Genomic DNA, 22,347 nt, shown 5'->3' on the forward strand with positions numbered 1-22,347 from the left:
TGTCCTAAGCTGGGGGATAGTGGTGGGTCACAAGACATTAACTGAAGCTGCAGTGCCAAATGAGGGAAAAGTGGGTAGTGGGTCACCATAGTGTTCTAAGACAGGGAAGGGCATACGGTGGTTCACCAGATACTGTGAAGGGGTGAGATAAAGGGGAGCTGACGATGGATTAGACGTGGAGCTAAGGTGTGGTAACGGGATATGTCATTACACACTGCCCAATTTGGGTGAGCAGATTACAGGAGAATCTTTAGTCCTGTCCCCTCAACCAGGTTGTCACCATCCTCGATTGGGATTGCTGTGTTGTAGGCAAGGATATAATTAACTTTATAAGAACTTGTGCCAATGGACTGACCTGGAGGAACCACTTTGCTGGTGCCAGTTTGTCCACCCAGCAGCTGAACATTCAATCAGATCCTCTCACACATCTGTGAGGCCACTGCTGCCCAACTCTTGGTTGAGCACCAAACTTCCAAGGAAGGCAAACCTCTCCCTGCTCTTGACCTTTTTATATTATTGGCTTTGGGTGTACCTGTCAGAGCATGATAAGCAGGTCTGTAGGTGGGCATGGGGTGGGCAAGAGCCTGTCAAGGTGCAAGTAGGGTAGGGCAGGACTTGTGTGCTGGGGCAGAGTGAGGGGGCTCTTTTGTGGTCACTTTGAAGCTGACTGTGGTATTTCAGAATCACTGAAGGGAATCCTGGAACATCAAGCATCTATATGGGATTTCCTGTGCCACAGTTCTCCTTTCTTTATATGAGTTGGCACCAGGCCAAAAGGTTTACAATTATGTTACAACTTTCAGGCCAGGAAGGAGGCACAGGCCAGGTAAAGACTGGGGGTGGAAAAACCTGGTGTGTTTTAGGCAATTTGGTTTTCCTCATTGGAGCATTTTATGCTGCAATGTAGAAAGGATCAAAGGGAAGTCAAGGGACGAGTAAGGTCAACACTCCACAATGTGCATCATGGAATGACTGCTGTATGTCAGGCATAGGTCTAGGTCCACAGTGGGGACAAAAGAGGGAAAAACATTCTAGAGTGGAAATCACAGACAAATAAGTTAAATATACAGGGTGTCATGGTAATAAGTGCTATGGAGAAGGATAAAGGAGGAAGGGGAGGGGGCTGGAATTTTAAGCCAGGTAGGCAGGGAAGGGCAGGGAAGGGCAGGAAAGGCCTCTGTGAAGAGATGCCGCTGGAAGAAAAATACGAAGGAGGAAACCACAAAGATATAATGAAGAACTGTGCTCTTTGAAGAGGGCACGGCAATTGCAAAGGCCCCGAGGCAGGACCTAACGATGTGTTTGAGGCAAATGGGGGAGAAGGTCCTTGTGGAGTGCATGGCATGAAGATGGAGAGAAGACAATGAAGGCATGTTGGAATTTGTTTTCGATGAGTTTTGCTTTCAATTTGTTACTATCATCATGAAGGTCAGGTCATTAAGGAAGGCAGATGGGCTGGAAGAACCACGACAGTAAAAGGGAGACTGAGGTGAGGAGTTGATGGAGGTGACCTGAACAGTCTCTCTTTAGAAGCTTTCCTGAAGGTAGTGGGAGTCCAATAAGACCCTAAGCTGGGGGCTAAATGAGGCTCAGCGAGTCTGGGAGATACGGGTAGTGAGCAGAGGTGGTGTTTAGCACTAACGGGCAGTCACAATGCTGTTACAGGGCTCAGAAGACAACGTGCTGTATGAGAGCTGAAGACACTACACTCTACTGGTGGCTTAGAAGGTGGCTGCCACTCATGGTGCTAGAGGATAGCGGAGGAGGCAACACACACTCCGAGGTTTATGTCTGTATACATAAATAATTTTTTATTGTGGCATCTCTTTCTTGATAAAAATATTCAGCAGGGGATTGGATACGCAAAACCATGTTAGACTCAACAGAAGAATAACATCCAAAATTCAGTTAGACATTGTGTTCTGCAACAAACACCTCACAGAACTGAGGGTTTATCACTCTCATATATATTGTGTCACTCTACCATTCAACTGTTGGCACTTTACCCACTCCAGAGTAAACAGGATTATCATCAACATGACTTCACGTAATGCTTCATATGCAGAATTTGGTAACAGTGTTCCATTATATTTTTCATGAGAAGGCTTTTTCTAATGTACCAAATTGACCAAGTTCCTTCTCAATATGAAAGCCCCAAGGTTTGCTGAGACTGGTGACAATGTGGGAAGGGGCTCACCTCACTCAGGGCCCTTCCAGAGGTCCTCTTCTGTAGTGTGACATTCTGATGCAGTATTTCTGCTTACGATAATATGCATGTTTTCTGTTGCATGAATTCAGTGATGTAAAGCCAGATCTGATCTCACTGAGGTTTTCTCATTCTGTTCCTCTCAAGTGTGAATACTCCGATGCACATTGAGCACTGATTTCTGAACGAAGCCTTTCCCACAGACTACACACTTATAGGGTTTGTCTCCAGTGTGTGTTGTCTGGTGTTTATTCAAATTCGACCTGTCAGTGAAGGCCTTCCCACACTCAGCACACACATAAGGCTTCTCCCCTGTGTGAATTCGCTGATGCACTTGGAGTTGTGATTTCTTAGTGAAAGATTTGCCACAGTCACTGCATTCATAAGGTTTCTCTCCAGTATGAATTCTATGATGTATAATCAGCTCTGACTTTTGTCTGAAGGTCTTCCCACATTCAGAGCAGATGTAGGGCTTTTCTCCAGTATGAGTTTTCTGGTGTTTACTGAGATTTGACCTGCCACTAAAGGCTTTCCCACACACAGCACACACATATGGTTTTTCTCCTGTGTGAATTGGTTGATGCACCAGGAGCTGAGATTTAGAGGTGAAGGATTTCCCACAATCACTGCATTCATAAGGTTTCTCTCCAGTGTGGATCCTCTGGTGAGTAATGAAGTTTGACTTCCGGATGAAGGCTCTTCCACACTCAGTGCACACATAGGGTTTCTCTCCTGTATGAATTTTCTGATGCACAATAAGTATTGATTTCTGGTTGAAGGCTTTTCCACATTCATGACATTCATACTGTCTCTCTCCAGTGTGAATTTTCTGGTGTATATTGAGGTGTGATTTCTGGGTGAAGGCTTTTCCACAGGTACTACATTCATAAGGTTTCTCCCCAGTATGAATTCTCTGATGTGTAATCAAGTCTGACCTTTGTGTGAAGGCCTTGCCACATTTGGAACATACATAGGATTTCTCTCCTGTATGAGTTTTCTGATGAGTAATGAGATTTGACCTGTTGGTGAATGCCTTCCCACACTTAGTGCACATATAGGGTTTCTCTCCTGTGTGAATACGTTTGTGCACATGGAGTTGTGACTTGGAAGTAAAGGATTTCCCACAATGACCACATTTATAAGGTTTCTCTCCGGTATGAATTATTTGATGGGCAATCAAGTGTGCCTTTTGGATGAAGGCAAGCCCACATTTCATGCATACATATGACTTTTCTCCTGTGTGAATTCTTTGATGCACTGTGAGTGCTGACTTCTGAGTAAAGGCTTTTCCACAATCACCGCATTCATAAGGTTTTTCTCCGGTGTGAATTCTCTGATGTATAATCAACTCTGACCTGTAGGTAAAGGCCTTACCACATTCATTACATACGGAAGATTTCTCTCTAATTTGAACTTTCTTATGTGTATTGAGGTTGGAACTACTGTTGAAAAGCTTCCCATATTCGTTGCATATAAAGGGTCTCATTCTTGTGTGAGTTCGTTGATGTACCTGAAGTTGTGACTTAGAAATGAAGGACTTCCCACAGTTACTGCACTCATATGGTTTTTCTCCAGTATGAATTCTTCGGTGTGCAATCAAGTGTGTCTTCTGGATGAAGGCCTGTCCACATATGATACATATATAGGATCTCTCGCCTGTATGAATTTTCTGATGCATCTTGAGTGTGGACTTTTGTGTGAATGCTTTGCCACAATCACTGCATTCATGGTGTCTCTCTCCAGTATGAATTTTCTGATGTATACTAAGATCTGAGTTATAAGAGAAGCCTTTCCCACATTCACTGCATTCATAGAGTTTTTCTCCAGTATGAATTCTCTGATGCCTGAAAAGAGAAGATACCTGGAAAAATGCTTTCCCACAGTCACCACACTTATAGGGCTTCTCTCTAGTATGGGTCCTCTGATGTGTAATGAATTCTGGTTTCTGTACAAAAGCCTTCCCACAGTCAATACATACATAGAGTTTCTCTCCTGTATGAACTTTCAGATGTACCTTGAGTTGTGACTTCTGGGTAAAGATGTTTCCAAATTCAGCACATTCGTAAGATTTTTCCCCAATGTGAATTTTCTGGTGTTGAGAGGATGCTTGCTTATAGCTGAGGGTTTTTCCACATTGATTATGGTCCCACAATTTCTCCCCTGCTGGAGTACACTGACGGCCAGTAGAGGAAGAAATTTTACCATGTTCAGTAATCTTATTAATGTTCCTTGACCCACTGTTTCTATTATGACTGTGTAAATCTAAATTATGCTTCAAGGCATTTCCAAATAAGTCACACTGATGGGGTCTTTTTGGGGAAGGAATGTTTTGGCTCCCATGGATTATTTTTCTAATGTCCTTATATTCATAATCTCTCTTTATAGTCAGTGTTTTCTTGATGAAAGCAACATCTCTTAAAGATTTCTTTTCTCTTTGCTGATAGCTCTCTATCTGGTCACCAATCTGCCAAAATTCTTCTAGAATAAAATACAACAAAATGTCACTTGTAGCATCACTTTCCCTCTCAATGTAGAAAGAAGCTTTTTCAGAAATTCTCTGCTGTGAAGTTTGAAACTCAAACTCTCCTTCTCAAAGGAGAATGAGGAGATGATTTTAGCTCAAAGAGCAGCTAGCAGAGGCAAGAGGGGAGGGTCATATGGCTCATCCAGGTTGAACACAGGGAAAAGGGTGAGGTGACTCATTGGCTAAGGCTCGGTGACAGTGGTGACAGGAAACATTCTGGGATACAATTCAGTTTATTTAGGAAACTTTATGAAGACAATGCACCATGCACTTAAGTGAAAAAAGTAAGGCAAAGAATAAGATATACATCAGAATAACATTTATATAAACTAATAATACATACCCCAAGTTACTTTAAATTTTAAAAGAACATATATGAATTTAAAAGTATGTTTCCATCATATAAAACAATTGCCTGTGATGGGAAGTGAGATGAGTGTGGGGAAAAGAAGGAAAAGGGAATAAATCAAAAAATAAATAGAGAATCCTTACCCATACTGATGATGATAGTCCTGAATGAAGACATGATTAAATTCAAACCCCATGCGAAGTACAGAAATAAAGCAATTACAAAAATCAGCCAGCCAGGCAGAAAGCCCCTAGTCAGTGTAAATTCTCAAGCACCATAAGAAGGAAAAGTCTGAATGGTACTCCCAAAGGCTAAGCAACAGCGACCCCTAAGTCATCAGCTGGAGAAAAGGCATAGGGAACGGGGAAGTGAGAAATTTTATGTCAGTGACTATGGAGGAAACAGAAAGAGAGCATGACTGGAGGTAAAGTTCAAAAGCATCTCACAGTGAGAGAGAGAGAAATGAAAGAGGACTAGTAGGAGCGGAGTGTCTTACATATAGTAACTTTGAAAGAAAGCAGATCTTAAAGATACATAAAGAAGATCTCAGATAACGGGGAAGGCAGAAAGATAAAAGAATGTTAGACAAATGGAGCAGAACCAAGAAAAAAAGTAAATATTTAATGAGGCAAACCGGCATGTGATCCAGACTCCAAAAAAGCCAAGGAAGAAGACGGAAATGACAAAGGCATTTATGTAGAAGGCTTTTAGTTATTTGAGAGGCCAATGTCAAGGGTTCTCAAGTAACACAAAAAAATTAGAACCCTCGAGAAGAGCCATCTTTACAGCGTTACAGAATGCCAGGCTTTCTCAAGATAGCTGAGATTTACTCTCCTGTCTCCCATCAGCCCAGGTCCCACTCACCTGGACAGCTCTGACGCAGGCTCTCACTCTGCATTGCCCATGGCTCCTTTCCTTGCTCCAACATGAAAACCTCTGGTTCAGGAACTTGATACCCTGTTTGTGAGACATGACAAAAAGTCTTGGTCCAGCTAATTGTGTTTCAGGGACCCATCAATAAAGTTCTGTCATTCAGTGAGGCTTTGTTCTTTAGGAAAGTAATAGTATATCTCTGAGAACAGAGTACAGTTGTCCCTTGAACAACAGGGGACTGTTGAACTGCATGGGTCCACTTATCTGTGGACTCTTTTCAATAACTATATTTACTGAAAATACCAGAAAATCTTTTGGAGATTTGTGAGAATTTGAAAATACGGACAAACTGCATAGCCTAGAAATATCAAAAAAATTTAAGAAAAAGAGATGTCATGAATGCATAAAATACATGTAGATACTAGTCTATTTTATCATTTACTACCATGGAATATACACAAATCTATTATAAAAAGTTAAAATTTATCAAAACTCACCCCCACAAAAACTTACAGACCCTACATGGCACCATTCACAGTGGAGAAATGTAAACAAATGTAAAGATGAGGTATTAAATCCTAACTGCATAAAATTAACTGTAGTGTGTACTGTACTACCGTAATTTTGTAGCCACCTCCTATTCTACTGCAGTGAGCTCAAGTGCTGTGAGTATCCACTTAAAATACCCTCATCATGTGAGCAGTCCCTCTCTCCAGCAAATTGCGTACAACAGTAAAAAGGGATCTCTCCGGGTTCTCATGTACTTTTTGTTCAGTGCAATATGATAAACCCAGAATAACATCATGGGACCCATACTGGTGCCACTAGTGATGCTGGAAGTGCTCCCAAGAGCAGAGAAGCCATGACATTACAAGAGAAATTTGAATTGCTTGCTCATCCCATAGATTGAGGTCTGCAGCTGCAGTTGCCGGCCATTTCAAGATAAATGAGTCCAGCATAAGGACTATTGTTTAAAAAAAAAAAGAAAAGGAAAGGAAATTCATGAAGCGTCACTGCAGCTACACCAGCAGGCATGAAAACCTTGCATTTTTTGAGAAATACTTTTTTTTATCTTGTACTAAAAATGTAGTTTTTAATGTGGGTGCAGGATTGCTATAAGAAAAGCATAACCAGAGACTCTAACATGATTTGAGAAAAAGTGAAGTCATTATAACTTAAAGTAAAAGGTAACCATAAGTTTATTCTCTATGTCTGTGAATTTGTTTCTTTTTGTAGGTAAGTTCATTTGTGAACTTATGGTTATCGGGGGTAAAGGGGTTGGGAAGGGATAAATTGGGAATTTGAAAATTGCACCTCTTGGGGAGTGATGGAAATGTTAGCTAATCTTGACTGTGGTGGTGGTTTCATAGGTGTATACATTTATCAAAATTCATCAAATTGTACAACTGAAATATGTGTAGTTTACTGTACAGGAACCATACCACAAAAAAGGTGTTTAAAAAAAAGCAAAAGGAAGGTGACGGATCTAACACTAGAGAATTTAATGCCAGTAGAAGATGGTTTAATAATTTTAGAAAGAGGTTCAACCTAAAAATATCAAGATAATAGGAGAAGCAGCTCTGCTGACCAGGAGGCAGTAGATGAGTTCCTAGACGCCATTAAGAAAATCACTGAGGAGAATGGATATCTGCCTGAATAGGTTTTTAATGCAGATGAAAGTGCTCTATTCTGGAAAAAAAAAAAAAAAAAGCCACAGAAGACATTTATTACTAAAGAAGAGAAGTGAGCACCAAGATTTAAGGCAGGAACTTAAATCCTAACTAACTCTACTGTTTTTGTGCAAATGCAGTAGGGTTAATGATCAGGAGTGACTTTATCTGTTTGTAAAGCGGCTAACCCCAAGCCTTGAAGGGAAAAGATAAACACCAGCTGCCAATCTTGGTTACAAAACAAGAAGGCCTGGATAACAAGAACCTTTTTAGATTGGTTCCACTGAGGCTTTGTCCTTGAAGTCAGAAAGTACCTTGCCAGTAAGGGAATGCCTTTTAAGTTCTTTTGTATTTGGACAATGCCACTGGCCACCCAGAACCCCCACCAAAGCTGTCAAATGGTCTACTTGCCCCCAAACACAACATCTCTAATTCAGCCCCTAGATCACAAGGACCATTAAGGCTTATTACACACGGTACTCTATGGTAAGGGCTGTCAACACTATGGAAGAGAGCCTCAAGAGAGAACACTATGACAAACTAAAAGAATTACACTACTGAAGATGCCACCGTTGTTAGAGAAAATGCTGTGAAAGCCATCAAACCTGAAACAAATTCCTGCTGGAGAAACTGTGTCCAGATGTTGTGCACGACTTCATAGGATTTACAACAAAGCTAATGAGGGAAACCATGAAAGACATTGTGAATAAGGAAAAAAAGGTGGGTGAAGGTTTTTAAGATATGGATCTTGGAAAAATTCAAGAGCTAACAGACGTCACACCAGAGGAAGTAACAGAAGACGGCTTGATGAAGATGAGCGCTTCTGAATCAGCGCCAGATGATGAGGAAGAAGACACAGAAGCAGCAGTGCCAGAGAACAAACTGACGTTAGATAATCCACCAGAAAGGTTCTGATTATTTAAGACTCCTTCTGACTTCTTTTACGACACGGGCTTTTCTGTGATATGGGCACTGAAACTGAAGCAAATGGTGGAAGAAGGATTGGTACCACATAGAAACATTTTTAGAGAAATGAAAAATCAAGAAAATGGTCAGACAGAAATTACAGTGTATTTCTGTAAAGTTACACCAGTGGGCCTGCCTCGCCTGCTCCCCTTCCACCTCCACCTCCTCCACTTCTTCCATCTCTGCCACCCCTGAGACAGTAAGACCAATGCCTCCTCTTCCTCCTCCTCCTCAGCTTACTCAACGTGAGGATGATGAGGATGAAGACCTTTATGATGCTCCACTGCCGTTTGATGAGTAGTAAATAATCACCGTGCTGTACAGTTAATAAACTTACCTGTTGTGTGTGCATGTGTCTTCCTGTGAAAATTTAGTGACTGTATGGCAGCAAGAAAGGGATGAGATGTTTTTTGTATCATCATCATCATGATCATCAAGGATGCATCATGTAGAACACCGTGTGCAAGATTTGTATTAAAGTCGACAGCTTATCCTTACATAGGCATAAGGTGAGTGATATTTAATATAAAATTAATAATGTGTTTGTTTTCTTGTTTTGTAACTTCACTTTCAAAGAATTGCATTACCATATGGTATGCCTCTCTTGTAACTGGAGAAACTGCATATCAGCCTATCATCACAGATAGTGATTTTTTTTTAATGTAACTGTTTCCAATACTGTATTATGAATCTGACTGTAATACCATATTCCATAAAAACTGTACAGCACTTCGTCCATTAGTGTATAGGGTCAGCTACCGTGTAGCCATCACACTGCTGCTTCTTCATCACCAATAAGTGAATTGTTCATTATACCTATAATACGAATTTCTTTTTCACATTATCTTTTCATTTTTGATGTCTAGTGTTGTAATACATATAACATCTACAGTGTTTTGCATCACTTAAGACAATATTGATGTAGGTACTGAAAGAAGACGATTCACCTTGTAAATAGATGATGTAAACTTATGGTACCGATAAATACAGTATAGTACTGTAAATGTATTTTCTCTTCCTTATGATTTTCTTAATAACATTTTCTGTTCTCTAGCTTACTTTATTGCAAGAATACAGTATATAATACATGTAACATACAAAATATGTATCAACCGACTGTTTATATTATTGGTAAAGCTTCCAGTCAACAGCAGGCTATTAGCAGTTAAGTGTCTGGGGAGTCAAAAGTTATACATGGATTTTCAACTGTGCAGGGGGTTGGTGCCTCTAACCTCTGTGTTGTTCAAGGGTCAACTGTAATATTCAGAGTGCCCCAAAGGGCTAAAGAATCCTGAACAAATAAAGGACAAAACCATCATATAAATCAGATATCTCACAGTATTCAGCAACTGAGAAAGAAAACAATCTCAGTGGGCCTTCCCTTAGCCATGCAGGTGACTGTGCTTACCTACTGAGAGCAGGTGGCTGTAGGTCTCCAGCATCACATCCCGGTACAGGTTTTTCTGATCAAGGTCTAGTTGCTGCCACTCTTCTCTGCTGAAATCTACAGCCACATCCCTGAAGGACACTGATCCCTGTAAGGGCACATTCCTGTTCAGCATGAATAATTAGCTTTGGGGGAATGGAGAGACTCTATTTAGAAATATGGAACTTGGGATTTGCTGCTGTTAATACACTTCCTCTTTTTAAAAAATCACCTCCCATCATTTCCCTAACATTTTATTATGCAATTTTATAAACGTACAGAAAATTTAGAAGAATTTTATAGTGAAAACCTATATGACTACCACTTAGAATCTATCACTAACATGTACTATACTTGTTTTACCACACAGTCACCCATCCTTTTATCCATCCATTAATCCATCTTACTTTCTAGTGCATTTCAAAGTAAACTACAGATGCCAGTACACTTCCTCATAAATACTTCAGAATGCAAATCACTAACTAGAGTATAGTTTACCTTTTTAAGGTAAGATTTACATATAATGAAATGCACAAATCCTTGGTATACCATTTGAAGTTTTGACAAATGCACACACCTGTATAACCCAGGAACTTTTAAAAATAAGATTTCATATAGGGTGTATATTAAATATCTAGTTTTACATAATATTTTATGGAAGATAGACATCAAATAAAGAATTTCTGCTTTGTTCTATATGGTTCTAAGTCAATTATTTGTTTTTCAAAACTGAAGATTGAACTAGACTCTCTTATTCTTCTAGCAACTGGATGAATGACCTGTGATACAATTTCTGAGCAATTTAGAACTAGCCATTATGCTAGTTGTGGAAACACAAAAATGAATTATTTATGTTTCCAATGTTCTAGCAACTTAAAAGAACTAGAAAATAAATAAGATCTAAGGTTTAAAAGAAAAGAAAAAGAAGACACAAGTTCACTAAAGTGTCAAAAAGTAAATCTCCATGTGGAACACACTGAGGTCCCCAAACAGGAAAAAGTCCATTCTACATGGGGGTGTAAGTTTATATTAGGTGAGGAATTTAAGTTGGAAGATGAGAAGTGTAATACAGAATGGGGTTGTGAGGGAGGCCAGAAAAGATGAAAGCAAAGGTGTGGATACAGGAAAACACACAGTGAATTTGAAGAACAGCAAACAGATCTATGCAAGTGGAGAGAAGTCTGCACAATATGATAGGAAGGTGGTTATGGGAAAAGCAGTTTGCTTATAGAACAAGTATGAATGTTTCACTTTAAGTAAAGGTAATAATCAGATTTATATTAATACATTTCCCTGTAAGATCTGTATTGCAGAATAACCAAATAAATAATGAGGAAAAGTTCTATACAGAATGATTGCTCACTAATCTATCCTAGAAGTTAGGATAGAATTAGAATAACATCATTTCATAACTCCTAGTGAAATAATGGGTTTAGACAATAATCATTAAGGGTTGCTCAACTGTTTGAGGTGAAAGGCTGAAGAGAAGTTTAAAATGTATGAATCAGCTAGCAACATCTGCACCCACTGATCAATGTGTTTTAACATCACAAAAAGAGAGATAACCAGATAGAATGTACCTCCTGACATGATACAGTAATTAATTTCATTCTATCACCCATTAAGTATTTTCACCAAATATATTAAAAAAAATCCAGCCTGAATCTCATTAAGCCTCCAGATCTAACATATCATTCACAGGTAATTGAAGGATAGAGGAACATAGTAAACAATATCAAGACCAAAACATCAGCTAAATCCATAAAGCAGCAAATGATCAGTTTCTCCAAAAAATAAACTACAACAGAAAAAACACGGAGGGGAATCTTTTATTAAAAGAGACGTCAGAGTCATACCAACGAAATGCAACTTACAGACTTTGTTCGGCCCTTAATTAAAGCAAACCAACATTAAAAAGGTACTTATCGCATGTTTAGAGAAATTCAAACAATAACTGGGTATTAGATGATATCTAGGAATTACTGTTATGTTTTAGGTGTGATCACTGCTTATTGCTTATGTTAAACAAAAAAGGAAGAAAACAAGAATTTTTATCTCTTAGAAATACACACTGAAGTATTCAGAGATAAAATGGTGTTTGGGATTTACTTTAAAATAGTCCAGCAGCCGGGGAGGAGGGTGATTTTAGATATTATAAGGATGATAGAACACTGATGGCCACCAAAGCCGAGTGACAGGCACAATAGATATAAGGGATCCTTATACTATTGTCTTTACTCTTGAATACATTTACATTTAATTCATAATAAAATGTTTTTTTAATGTTATTTTTTAAAAACATGATATTAAAAAAATCTAATCTGGAAATGCATAATTGATGGAATGGCTATTTTCATCTGGAATCATAAACACTTAAAAAAGGCATTATAGGGACTTGAACAGTCCACATTCAGCAAATTATAAAAATAGTTAGAGTATCATCAATGATATAGAAGAACAAACAACAGGATCTAATCAATATTTAGAATATTTCAACCAACAGCAGCAGAATACACATCCTTTTCAAGCATCCATAGAACAATGACTAAGACAGACCATATCCTAGGCTGCGAAACAAACCTCAACAACTGAAAAGAACTGAAATAATCCAAAGTATGTTCTCTGACCAAATTGGAATCACACTAAAAATCAGTAACAAAAATAACAGAAAAATCTCTGAAGAAATTATATTAGAAAATAATAACAAAAGCTATCTGGAAAGTTACAAAATATCTGAAAATTAAACAACACACTTCTAAATAACTTGTAAGTCAAAGAAGAATCCTCAAAAGAAATTTAGAAAATACACAGAACTGAAAGAAAGTGAGAATATAACATATCAAAATCTGTGGGATGCAGATAAAAATGTTGAAAGGAAAATTTATAGCATTAAATGCTTACATTAGAAAAAGGGAAACAAACAATCCAAATAAAAAATGGGCAGAGGATTGGAATAAGGCATTTTTTTCCAAAGAAAATATAGATTGCCAGCAAGTACATGAAAATGTGTTCAACATCACTAATGATCAGGGAAATACAAATCAAATCCACAAAGAGACATCACCTTACACCTGCTAGAATGGCTGTTATAAAAACAAAAAACAAATACCCCCAGAAATATAAGAAACAACAAGTGCTGGCAAAGATGTGGGGAAAAAGGAACCCTTGTGCACTACTGGCAGAATGTAAATTGGTGCAACCACTATGGAAAACACTATGGAGTTTCCTCAAAAAATTAAAACTAGAACTGTCAAATTGTCTAGCAATTCCACTTCTGGATACTTTTTCAAAGGAAATGAAAACACTAACTTGAAAAGATATATGCACCCTCACATTCATTGCAGCATTATCTACAGTAGCCAAGACATGGAGGCAACTTAAGTGTCTAATGATGGATGAATGGATAAAGAAAACGTGGTATTTATGTATGCAATGGAAAATTATTCAGCCATAAAAAAGAAGGAAATCTTGCCATTTTCAACAGCATGGGTAGACCTCGAGGGCATATGGTAAGTGAAATAAGTCAGACAGAGAAGGAAAAATACTGTATGATCTCCTTTTATGCAGAATGTTAAAAAAAAATCCAAAAACAGGAACTGAACTCACAGATACAGAGAAGAGATTGGTGGCTGCCAGAAGCAGAGGGTAGATGGTGGGCAAAATGGGCGAAGGTGGTCAAAAGTATAGGCTTCCAGGTACAAAATAAGTAAGTTATGGGATACAATATACAGCAATAGTAACTATAGTTAATACTGTATTGTATTTTTGAAAATTGCTAAGAGAAATCTTGAAGGTTCTCAACACAAGAAAAAAAGATTGTTAACTATGTATGGTGATGGATGTTAACTAGATTTATTGTGGTGACCATTTCACAATATATACAGACATCAAATAATATTGTATACCTGAAACTAATGTGTTAAACATCAATTATATATCAATTTTTTTTTAAAATGGAAGAGGAAAGTTCTCAAATCAATAATCTAAATTCCTACCTCAAGAAACTAGAGAAAGAAAAGCAAAATAAACCCAAAGCAAGAAAAAAGAAGAAAATAATAAAGAGTATGTATCAATGAAATTGAAAACACATTTTTTTTAAAAAAACTGGGGAAAAGTCAATAAAACACAATGTAGTTATTTTGGGGAAAAAAAATCAATGACATTAATAAACCTTGCTGACTGTCCTAGCAGTCAACCAGACTGACAAGGATAAAAAGAAGATACAAATCACCAATGCCAAGAATGAAACAGGAGTATAATTACAGATGCAGCAGCCATTAAAAGAAAAATGAGGGAATACAAAAACTGTGCTAAGAGTCAATAAGTTAAAAGAAATGGACCAATAACTCCAAAATCACAAACTACCAAAACTTAACATGATGAAATAGAAAAGGTGGTAATAACCCTACCACCATTAAATTAAATTAAATTCATAATGTAAAAGCTCCTGAAAAAGAAATCTCCAGGCCCAGATAGTTTTACCAGAGAATTCTACTAAACTTTTAACAAAGAGTTAGTCTCATTTTTACATAATCTCATCCAGAAAATAGAAGAGTAGGAAATACTTCCCAACTAATTTTATGGGACCAGTATTATTACCCCAATACCAAAACAGTGCAAAGACAGTACCAGAAAGAAAACTACAGACTAATACCTCTTGTGAACTTAGATGCAAAAATCCTAAAGAAAATGCTGGCAAACCAGATCCGGCAATGAATAAAAAGAACCATGTACCTCAATAAAATGGAATTTACGGGAGAACTCTCGGTAGTATATTTTGCAATGCCTTTGACTCTGTAAGTATTTCAAAATAAATTAAAAATTTGAAAAAATATACTGAAGAAAGATTATCCTCGAAACAGAGTATTCTGAAATGGGCAAGACAGGAAAGTCAGTCCCAAGAAGCACTGCACAATTCATGTGAGAGAATACAAAATTCTTACTCACCTAAAGTAAGGCTGTGGTAAGGCTACAGGAGAGATCGCTGTTAATAATTAAGGAGGTAAAACTGATACTGAGTTGAAAGTGCGAAAAAGGACTCATATAAGTCTCAGTTAATCAGTTTTGTGTTGCTGTAGGTTCGATGTCACAGATGAGTTTACAAACTAGAGGAGGAGAAAGAAGACCAGAAATAATAAATTTTGTAAATAGTGAGATTTAGGCAATAAGAAATATACAAGGCTGCATACTAGGCAGGTGGAGAGAGAGCTAGTATGGAGTTGAAGATTTGGGAGTTGTATATACAAAGCAGGTCACTGAATTCAGGGGAAGGAATGAACGTGCAGGAAGGACAGGATAGAGAAAGTATTAAAGATACTTGCAGTTTTTAAGGTTTAAAATTATGATACTTGAAAGCTATCTTTTTATTTAATTGTGTTTAGAGATTACAGTTTATTTCTTTGTGATCCAAAGGATGACAGTAAAAGAATAAGCAAAAAGCACATCTGAATCCACCAACAGAAAGGAAACAAGAGCCTCTATCCAAACATCAGACAGAGCTGAATTCTAAGGAAAAAACAGTAAATGTAACAAGGACAAAGAGAATTTAGATGTCATTACTGTCACTGCACCAAATTACATAGCATCAAAATGTATAAACAGAAACTACAGGCAAATACAGATAGAAATATATTCGTGATGGAAAACTTTAAATAGTATCTCTTGGCTCAAGAAGATAAAGTGGAAAATAAAAGCTATATTGTAAAAATCTCATAACTATGTATCTTATTGTAAAAAAGTTGGTATCTAGAAACATTCAAGTGCCTATGTACATTGAGAAATATTAAACATAAAACTTGCACACACACACGTTAGTATTCCAAAAGTAGAATAAAATCAATGCAAATAAATCTCTCCAAAGATGCAATCTTAATTTAATTAAAAGCAGAATTTTTTAAGTAAAAATCTTAACACCTACAAGTGAAAATGTAGTAAATGGTAATTAAAGGTTTCATTGGAAGTTTAATGTTCCTAGAAATTTATCCATTTAAGCTAGGTTTTAAATTTTATTTCTTTGAGATAAATTATTTTTCTAGATTATTTTTGAGCATTGTTTTGCTGTAAATAGTTAATACACTTGACTTTTGAATCTATGTTCACAATTTCTAGTTTTTTTTTACTGCCGTTGACTGGTTTGAGCATCAAGATTAACATAGTAAACAAAATAAAACAAACACCAAAAACAAGATTGGGAATAAGTTGACATACCATCTTGACCCAAAACTTTGTTGTAAAGATCAAACTGTAAAACCACACGACGTTTTCCAACATTTTTGACTGTGTTGGAGGTGTCTGATCAACATTTTAATTTCTTCAAAGGCTTCTGAACCATTTGTATTTGCCATTTTGACATTTACTTTTTGGAAAATTTTATCCTTTTTGTTTAGGTTTTCATGTTTTTGTGTATGATTTTATATAACATTCATGATTATTTTAATATTTGATATAGCAGTAACTGTCTCTGTTTTATTACATATTTTCTATGTATCTCTACTCCTTTTGATCACCTTCACACAGAAATGCGCTTCTGCCATTATTTTTATCAATTATTTCATTCTTTTTGTGACTGATTTCTTCTCTTTTTTTAGTCCTCATTGTTATCTCATATTTGTTGAGTTCTTTTTCTAACTTCTTCAGTTGAAAGTATAACTCATACCATAGGTTTTGTTTCCTTTTTCCCCAGACTCCCAGGATTCCTCAAAAAGCATTTAAAACTATATTTTCCCCTATGTTCATGGTTTAGCTTCACCACACAACTTTAAGATCTAGTACTGTATTTATTAAACTTCAACTCAAAGAATTTTGTAAGAAGACATTTCGTGATTTTTCTTTTAAAGAATATTTATGAAGAAAGAAATTTTAAGTGGCATTAAGTCCACTCACAATGTTGTGTAAAAGCCTTTTGCTTTCTATATAATAGAATAATGCTCTTGCTCAGAAAATAAAATCAACATTATAGCAAAGGTAGGTATTTTTTGTCTGCTTTGATCATGAAGTTTTTGAGAGTAGTTGATAAAATGGTCAATGGTATATTTAATGATTTCTGTTCATTTTTACTTAATATAGTTCAAAGATATATACTATTAATTAAACAAATATTGACAATTCTTTTTGGTATATTATTACTTTTGTAAGTTTGAACCAGGCCTCTCCCTCCCTTTGGATATTTTTCATCTTAAATTCCTTTTGATCTGTTTCTAAACCTGCAGCCTTAGCTTTCTTTTGGCTTTTGTTTCTGAGTCAATTTTTCCATTCCTTTATTTTTAAACAAGGAGAAAAGCAACCCTTGAGTGCTGAGAACTTGCCTGGCACTATTGTTTAGACTTGGGTGTTGCTAGGAGCTGGCCAGGCAGGATCAGCCAGGTCACGGTGCTCTCCAGTTACACAAAAAACACAGAACACCAACATCAAACAGGACCACTCTCTGACCATGATGGCGCAAGACAAAACCAAGACCACTCTGTAATCATGTCTGAGCACAGACAAAAATCAGAACATTGTTCAAACCACAAAAGTGACCAAACATCCCCTTGTTCTAGCTAATACAAGTGACTGCTGCTTTTGACTCGCTCCATTCTTCCTACCTTCTAGATAAAGATGCCCAATCACAGAACTGCCCAACAGCAATGGAAGTGGACGTTCACTGAGATTCAGCTGAGATTCACTGCATCTGCACTGCCTGCACTGATATTCCACTGCTTCTTATATATACAACAGAAAGGGAGGATAAGACGAGAATTACCCTGCCACATTGTTCACGATATTGTACCATACAGTGTTGAATTTTATCAGTTGTTGAAAAAAAAGTGCAGAAATGCGTCTAGTATGCCACTTTTTGTGAAATGGAAAGGAAAAAAGTTTATAATTGTTTTTATTTACATAAAGAAACTAAGCAGTCACAGGGAGGGTCTAGCTCAGTGGTACAGTGCATGCCTAGCAAGCACGAGGTCCTGGGTTCAATCCCCAGTCCCTCCATTAAATAAATAAATAAACCTAATTACCTCCCACCAAAAATGAAGAAAGAAAGAAAGAAAGAAAGAAAGGAAGGAAGGAAGAAACTAAGCAGTCAAAACTAATAAAACTGGTCATTTGTATTGGGGCAACCTGGGCAAGCAGGGGACAGAGATGCACCAACCACAGTCCTGACCTTTCCCAGAATTTCTTTCATTATGCCTTTCAATTGTACTGCTTTGTATATTTTTTTTAATTTCTGAAGTGTCTGTATTATCTACTCAAAAAATTAAACCATTCCGAATAAATTATTACAATATTTTCAGATAAGAAATAAGATTACATCTGTGAAATAAGAACAGGATGCTAATAAAAAGAAACATTTATAAAACCAACTAGAGTTTTTGAAAATTAAAACTCCGAATTAAAATGTTGATAGCAGTAATGAGGAACTCAATAGAAGGGCTGGAAGACAAAGTTGATTAAGTTTAGCAGAATAAGAAGTAATAAATAAATAGAAAAACACGGAGAACCAAATTTCAGAGAGAGAAAAGAGAAAGTATTTGTATAGGGGAAACAGTTTAGGAAGAAACAGAGAAATGCTTTCAAAGTCTTGCACGTAACTGATTTCTAACCAAGAATTTCATCTTCAGCCAGAAGATCAATATAGCATGAGGTCAAAACAAAGGAGAGTTTTCCTTGACATCATACCTCTCCACTGTCATACTATTGGCCTCTAGATGTGGACACATGACCTGCACGTTGCTCATTCTCGGCAGAAAGATCAAGATGTTTCAGGAGCAGAGGAGAGTCTGGCTGCTTCCTGCGGCCCAACTCCCTCCGTCCTCAGGCTCTGGTGCTCCCAGGACGAATTCCCACCCCCGGGACTCCTCCTCCTCACCTCACATGAGCTGCTATGTTCCTCTGGAGCCAGGCCCAGGGATTTCTGGGGAGAGGACCAATTAGCTGGCATGGTCATGTTGGGTCTCAACCTTTATTCTCTCAGAAGCCTAAAGTTTGGTGGACATCTGTGAACTCCAGCAGAGCTGCTGGGGAGAGGTGAGCTGGGGTCTGGAGGAAGATCTGGCCCAGTGGCTCCCCAGAGACGCCAAGAAACCTGAAAAGACAATGTCCACATGGTCAGTCATCACAGAAACATTTCCAGGGAACACCAAGATGTAGTTTCCTGAGCTAGACACCACAAAGCAGTGGCTCTCAGATTTGAGTGTGCATTCAAATCACCTGAAGGGTTTGTTAAAACACAGTTAAAAATTCTCAGACTCACTCTGACAGTCTCTGATGCTGTAGGTCTAGGGTAGGGGCTGTCTATTTGGGCTACTCTAACAAAATACCACAGATTAGGGAGCGTATAAACAATGGAAATTTATTGCTCACAGTTCTGGAAGCTGAGAAGTCCAAGATCAAGGTGCCAGCATGATCATGTTTTGGTGAAGGCCTTCTTGGTTCATAGCCAGCACCTTCTAGTCGTATCTTCACATGGTAGAAGGGGCTTGGGGCTCTATGGGATCTCTTTTATAAGAGCACTAATCCCACTCATGAGGGTTGTACCTTCAAAACCTAATCATCCCGCAAAGGTCCAACCTTCTAATACCATACTTTTGGGTGTTAGGATTCCAATATATGAATTTGGGGTTGGGGGGCAAACATTTAGACCACAGCAGGGCCCAAGAATTTGCATTTCTAACTAGTACCCAGGTGATGCTAAAGCCGCTATTCCAGGAACCACACTTTGAGAACCAGTGCTGTGGAGAACACGTTTAACAAAAACCTGTGATAGTCATGGTAAAATACGGGGAAAATCATGAGATACAGAGTAATGTTATCGCAGATTTGAATTGCAGCTCTGCTACTTTTCGGCTATGAGAAAATGAAGAAGCTATTTCAGCTTCAGTTTCAAAAATGAGGATGAAAGTGCCGGCCTCAAAGAGTTATGAACATTAAATGAGCTGGTGCTTGCAAAGCACTCATCACCTCCCTGGAACGCAAGCAGCATGCAATAAATATCAGCCACCACCATGCACTACTGGATATTAAAATTTAATATAAAAATATAAAAAGCAAGTAAAGCAATAGACTAGACAATACTGATTTATATACGCGACCAAAGTGACATTCAATTCAGTGTACACAAGACATTCTTTGCATAGATGGTGCTGACATAACTGGCTATCCACTTGGAAGAAAACAAACAAGATCCCCATCCCACACTACACGTTAGACTGAATTCCAACAGGAACAAACATTTTAAGTTTATGTAATTAAAAAATCTCAAAGAATATTAAAATAAAATTTAGAGTATACATTTGTATAACACTGTGGTGGGGTAGGAGGGATCTTATTACACATGAGAGAAAACCCAGAAACTACAAAAGAAAAAACAAATATTTCTTAATTCTATGTTAAAATACACCTTAAAAATAAAAATCAAGATACACATATAAAAGATTTTTTCAATATGTGATGATAGGTTATCCCTAATGTTAAAAAATCTAGCAAACAGAAAAAAAAAATGCCCAGAAAAAAAACAAAGGATATGCAAATTCAAAGAAAAGGCAATTTAGATGGCAATTAAAGAAAAAGATGCTAACTTTATTAACAGGAAAATGCATTAAGGCAACTAGATATAATTTTCCCTCAGAATTGTAAAAGCCTTTTAAAAAAAATGGTGGAAAGCATTTGGGAAAATGAACTCTCTTATAAATTGTTGGTGGAAGCTTAAATTGCTATATCTTTTGAATTATTCAGTCGTATCTATTATTAAAAATACACATAACCGTTCCTAATAATAGTTTCAAATATATAAAGCAAAAACAGATAGAAGGAAGGGCAAGTGGACAAATCACCTTTCCAGTGTGAGTGTATCTTTATAATGAAACAGACAAAACAATCTGTGTAATATATTTCTGAAACAATACAATACAATTAGTAGAGAACACATTGTTTTTACGTAATAGATAATGACATTTAGGAAAACAGACCGTGAGCTGGGCCGTAAAGCAATTTTTACACTTGATCATCACCCAGAGGTATTATTTGAAATAGAGAATGCACTTCTAAATAATTCATGCGTCAAAGAAAAAAAATAACTGAAATTCAAAAAAAAGACAAAAACAAAACCCCAACACTCAGACGTGAGCAGTAAAGAAAATGCTACACACCTAAGCTTGTGAATATTTATAAAGCAAGCTCGTCACAGACCCGAGATCCCCATGCTGACGCCACAGACCCTGTCACTCACCAGAGACCCTCATCACTGGGCCCTGAAATCCCAATTACTCATCTCAAAGATCCTCATTGCCCAGAGAGAACCCTATCACTGACCCCTCTGACACCCATCAACCGACGCCACAGACCCCGCCCCTCATGCTGAACCCCAAAACCATCATCACTAACTCCACGGACAATCCTTCCATCACTGACCCCACAGATTCCTAATCAAGACCAGCCAAAATCACCTCAGAGACCTCTCGGAATTAAAATGTGAAGATTCTCTTGAAACAAACAGCAAAAACGACTCCGAGGGCCACTTCCGCTTCCTCTAGCACAGCCCCTAACGGACTGTTGGTATTGCGCATGCTCTGAGTTACCTTGGAAGCGGCGTTCTGCCAACTGTCAACCCGGCGAAGATCCGTTGCTAGGGACCTTGTGCAGTGTCCGTAAGAGGCGCTGTCGGGCAGAGAACATGGCTGCGCCCAACGGCGCTTCGGCTTGCGGGGCGCCATCTTGGGAAGCGTGTCCATTCCGTACACTGGGGAAATAGGCCTCCTGCCGGTTTTCATACAGGTAGGCAGGGGTTACCACACAGAATACGGGAGTGTGGTCTTGGCTAGGTAGGCTTCCGGGAGGAGGAAGTTATTGGAGATGCGGTCCGGAGCTTCATGTTATGTAATAGAAAACCTGCAATGCCCCTCGGGATACAGCACAGTGCGGAGGGCAATTGCCTGCTTGGAGAAACCACCCGGGAAGTAGGGAGCCAGGGAGGAAAAATCACCAAAGGAGAAAGACAGATGTCTTATATTCCACGGCTGGATCCTGGGAGAAATCACCGGGGGATGATCAGGATGTCAGGTCAGGATGGTACAATCCATTTTTTGGAGAAAGTACTCAGGGAGAGTGTGGAGAGTTTAGAATGGGGTCCGCTCCTGGGCCGAAAATATTCAGCAAGACAGAGAAATGTCAGAACGAGCAATCCGCTACAGGAAGGATGGTGCAGTCTTTAACACGAGAAATGAAACTTTAAGTCCAGTCTCTGACTCCTCCCTTAGCTTCTCCTATATGGAAATTCTGGAGCAGCTAACACTCTCCCCACCCCCAGTTCCCCACTCTGGGGGGCTATGAGTGGGAGTTGTAAAGACAAGTCTT

General features: G+C 38.1%; 1 protein-coding gene across 1 annotated transcript in view; it reads right to left on the reverse strand.

Annotated features, from left to right (window-relative positions):
• LOC105096945 (zinc finger protein 27) overlaps positions 1-20,466 on the reverse strand; it is a 64,355-nt gene extending 43,889 nt beyond the window's left edge. The window contains 5 exon segments of the mRNA XM_064490001.1: positions 2,325-4,684; positions 5,944-6,036; positions 9,997-10,123; positions 18,866-19,081; positions 19,360-20,466. Coding sequence (XP_064346071.1) covers positions 2,325-4,684; positions 5,944-6,036; positions 9,997-10,123; positions 18,866-18,943 — 2,658 coding nt within the window. The 5' untranslated portion in view covers positions 18,944-19,081; positions 19,360-20,466.
• Between the last annotated feature and the right edge of the window lie 1,881 nt (positions 20,467-22,347).

Source organism: Camelus dromedarius, chromosome 9 (genome assembly GCF_036321535.1).
Source record: "Camelus dromedarius isolate mCamDro1 chromosome 9, mCamDro1.pat, whole genome shotgun sequence".
Taxonomy (NCBI): domain Eukaryota; kingdom Metazoa; phylum Chordata; class Mammalia; order Artiodactyla; family Camelidae; genus Camelus; species Camelus dromedarius.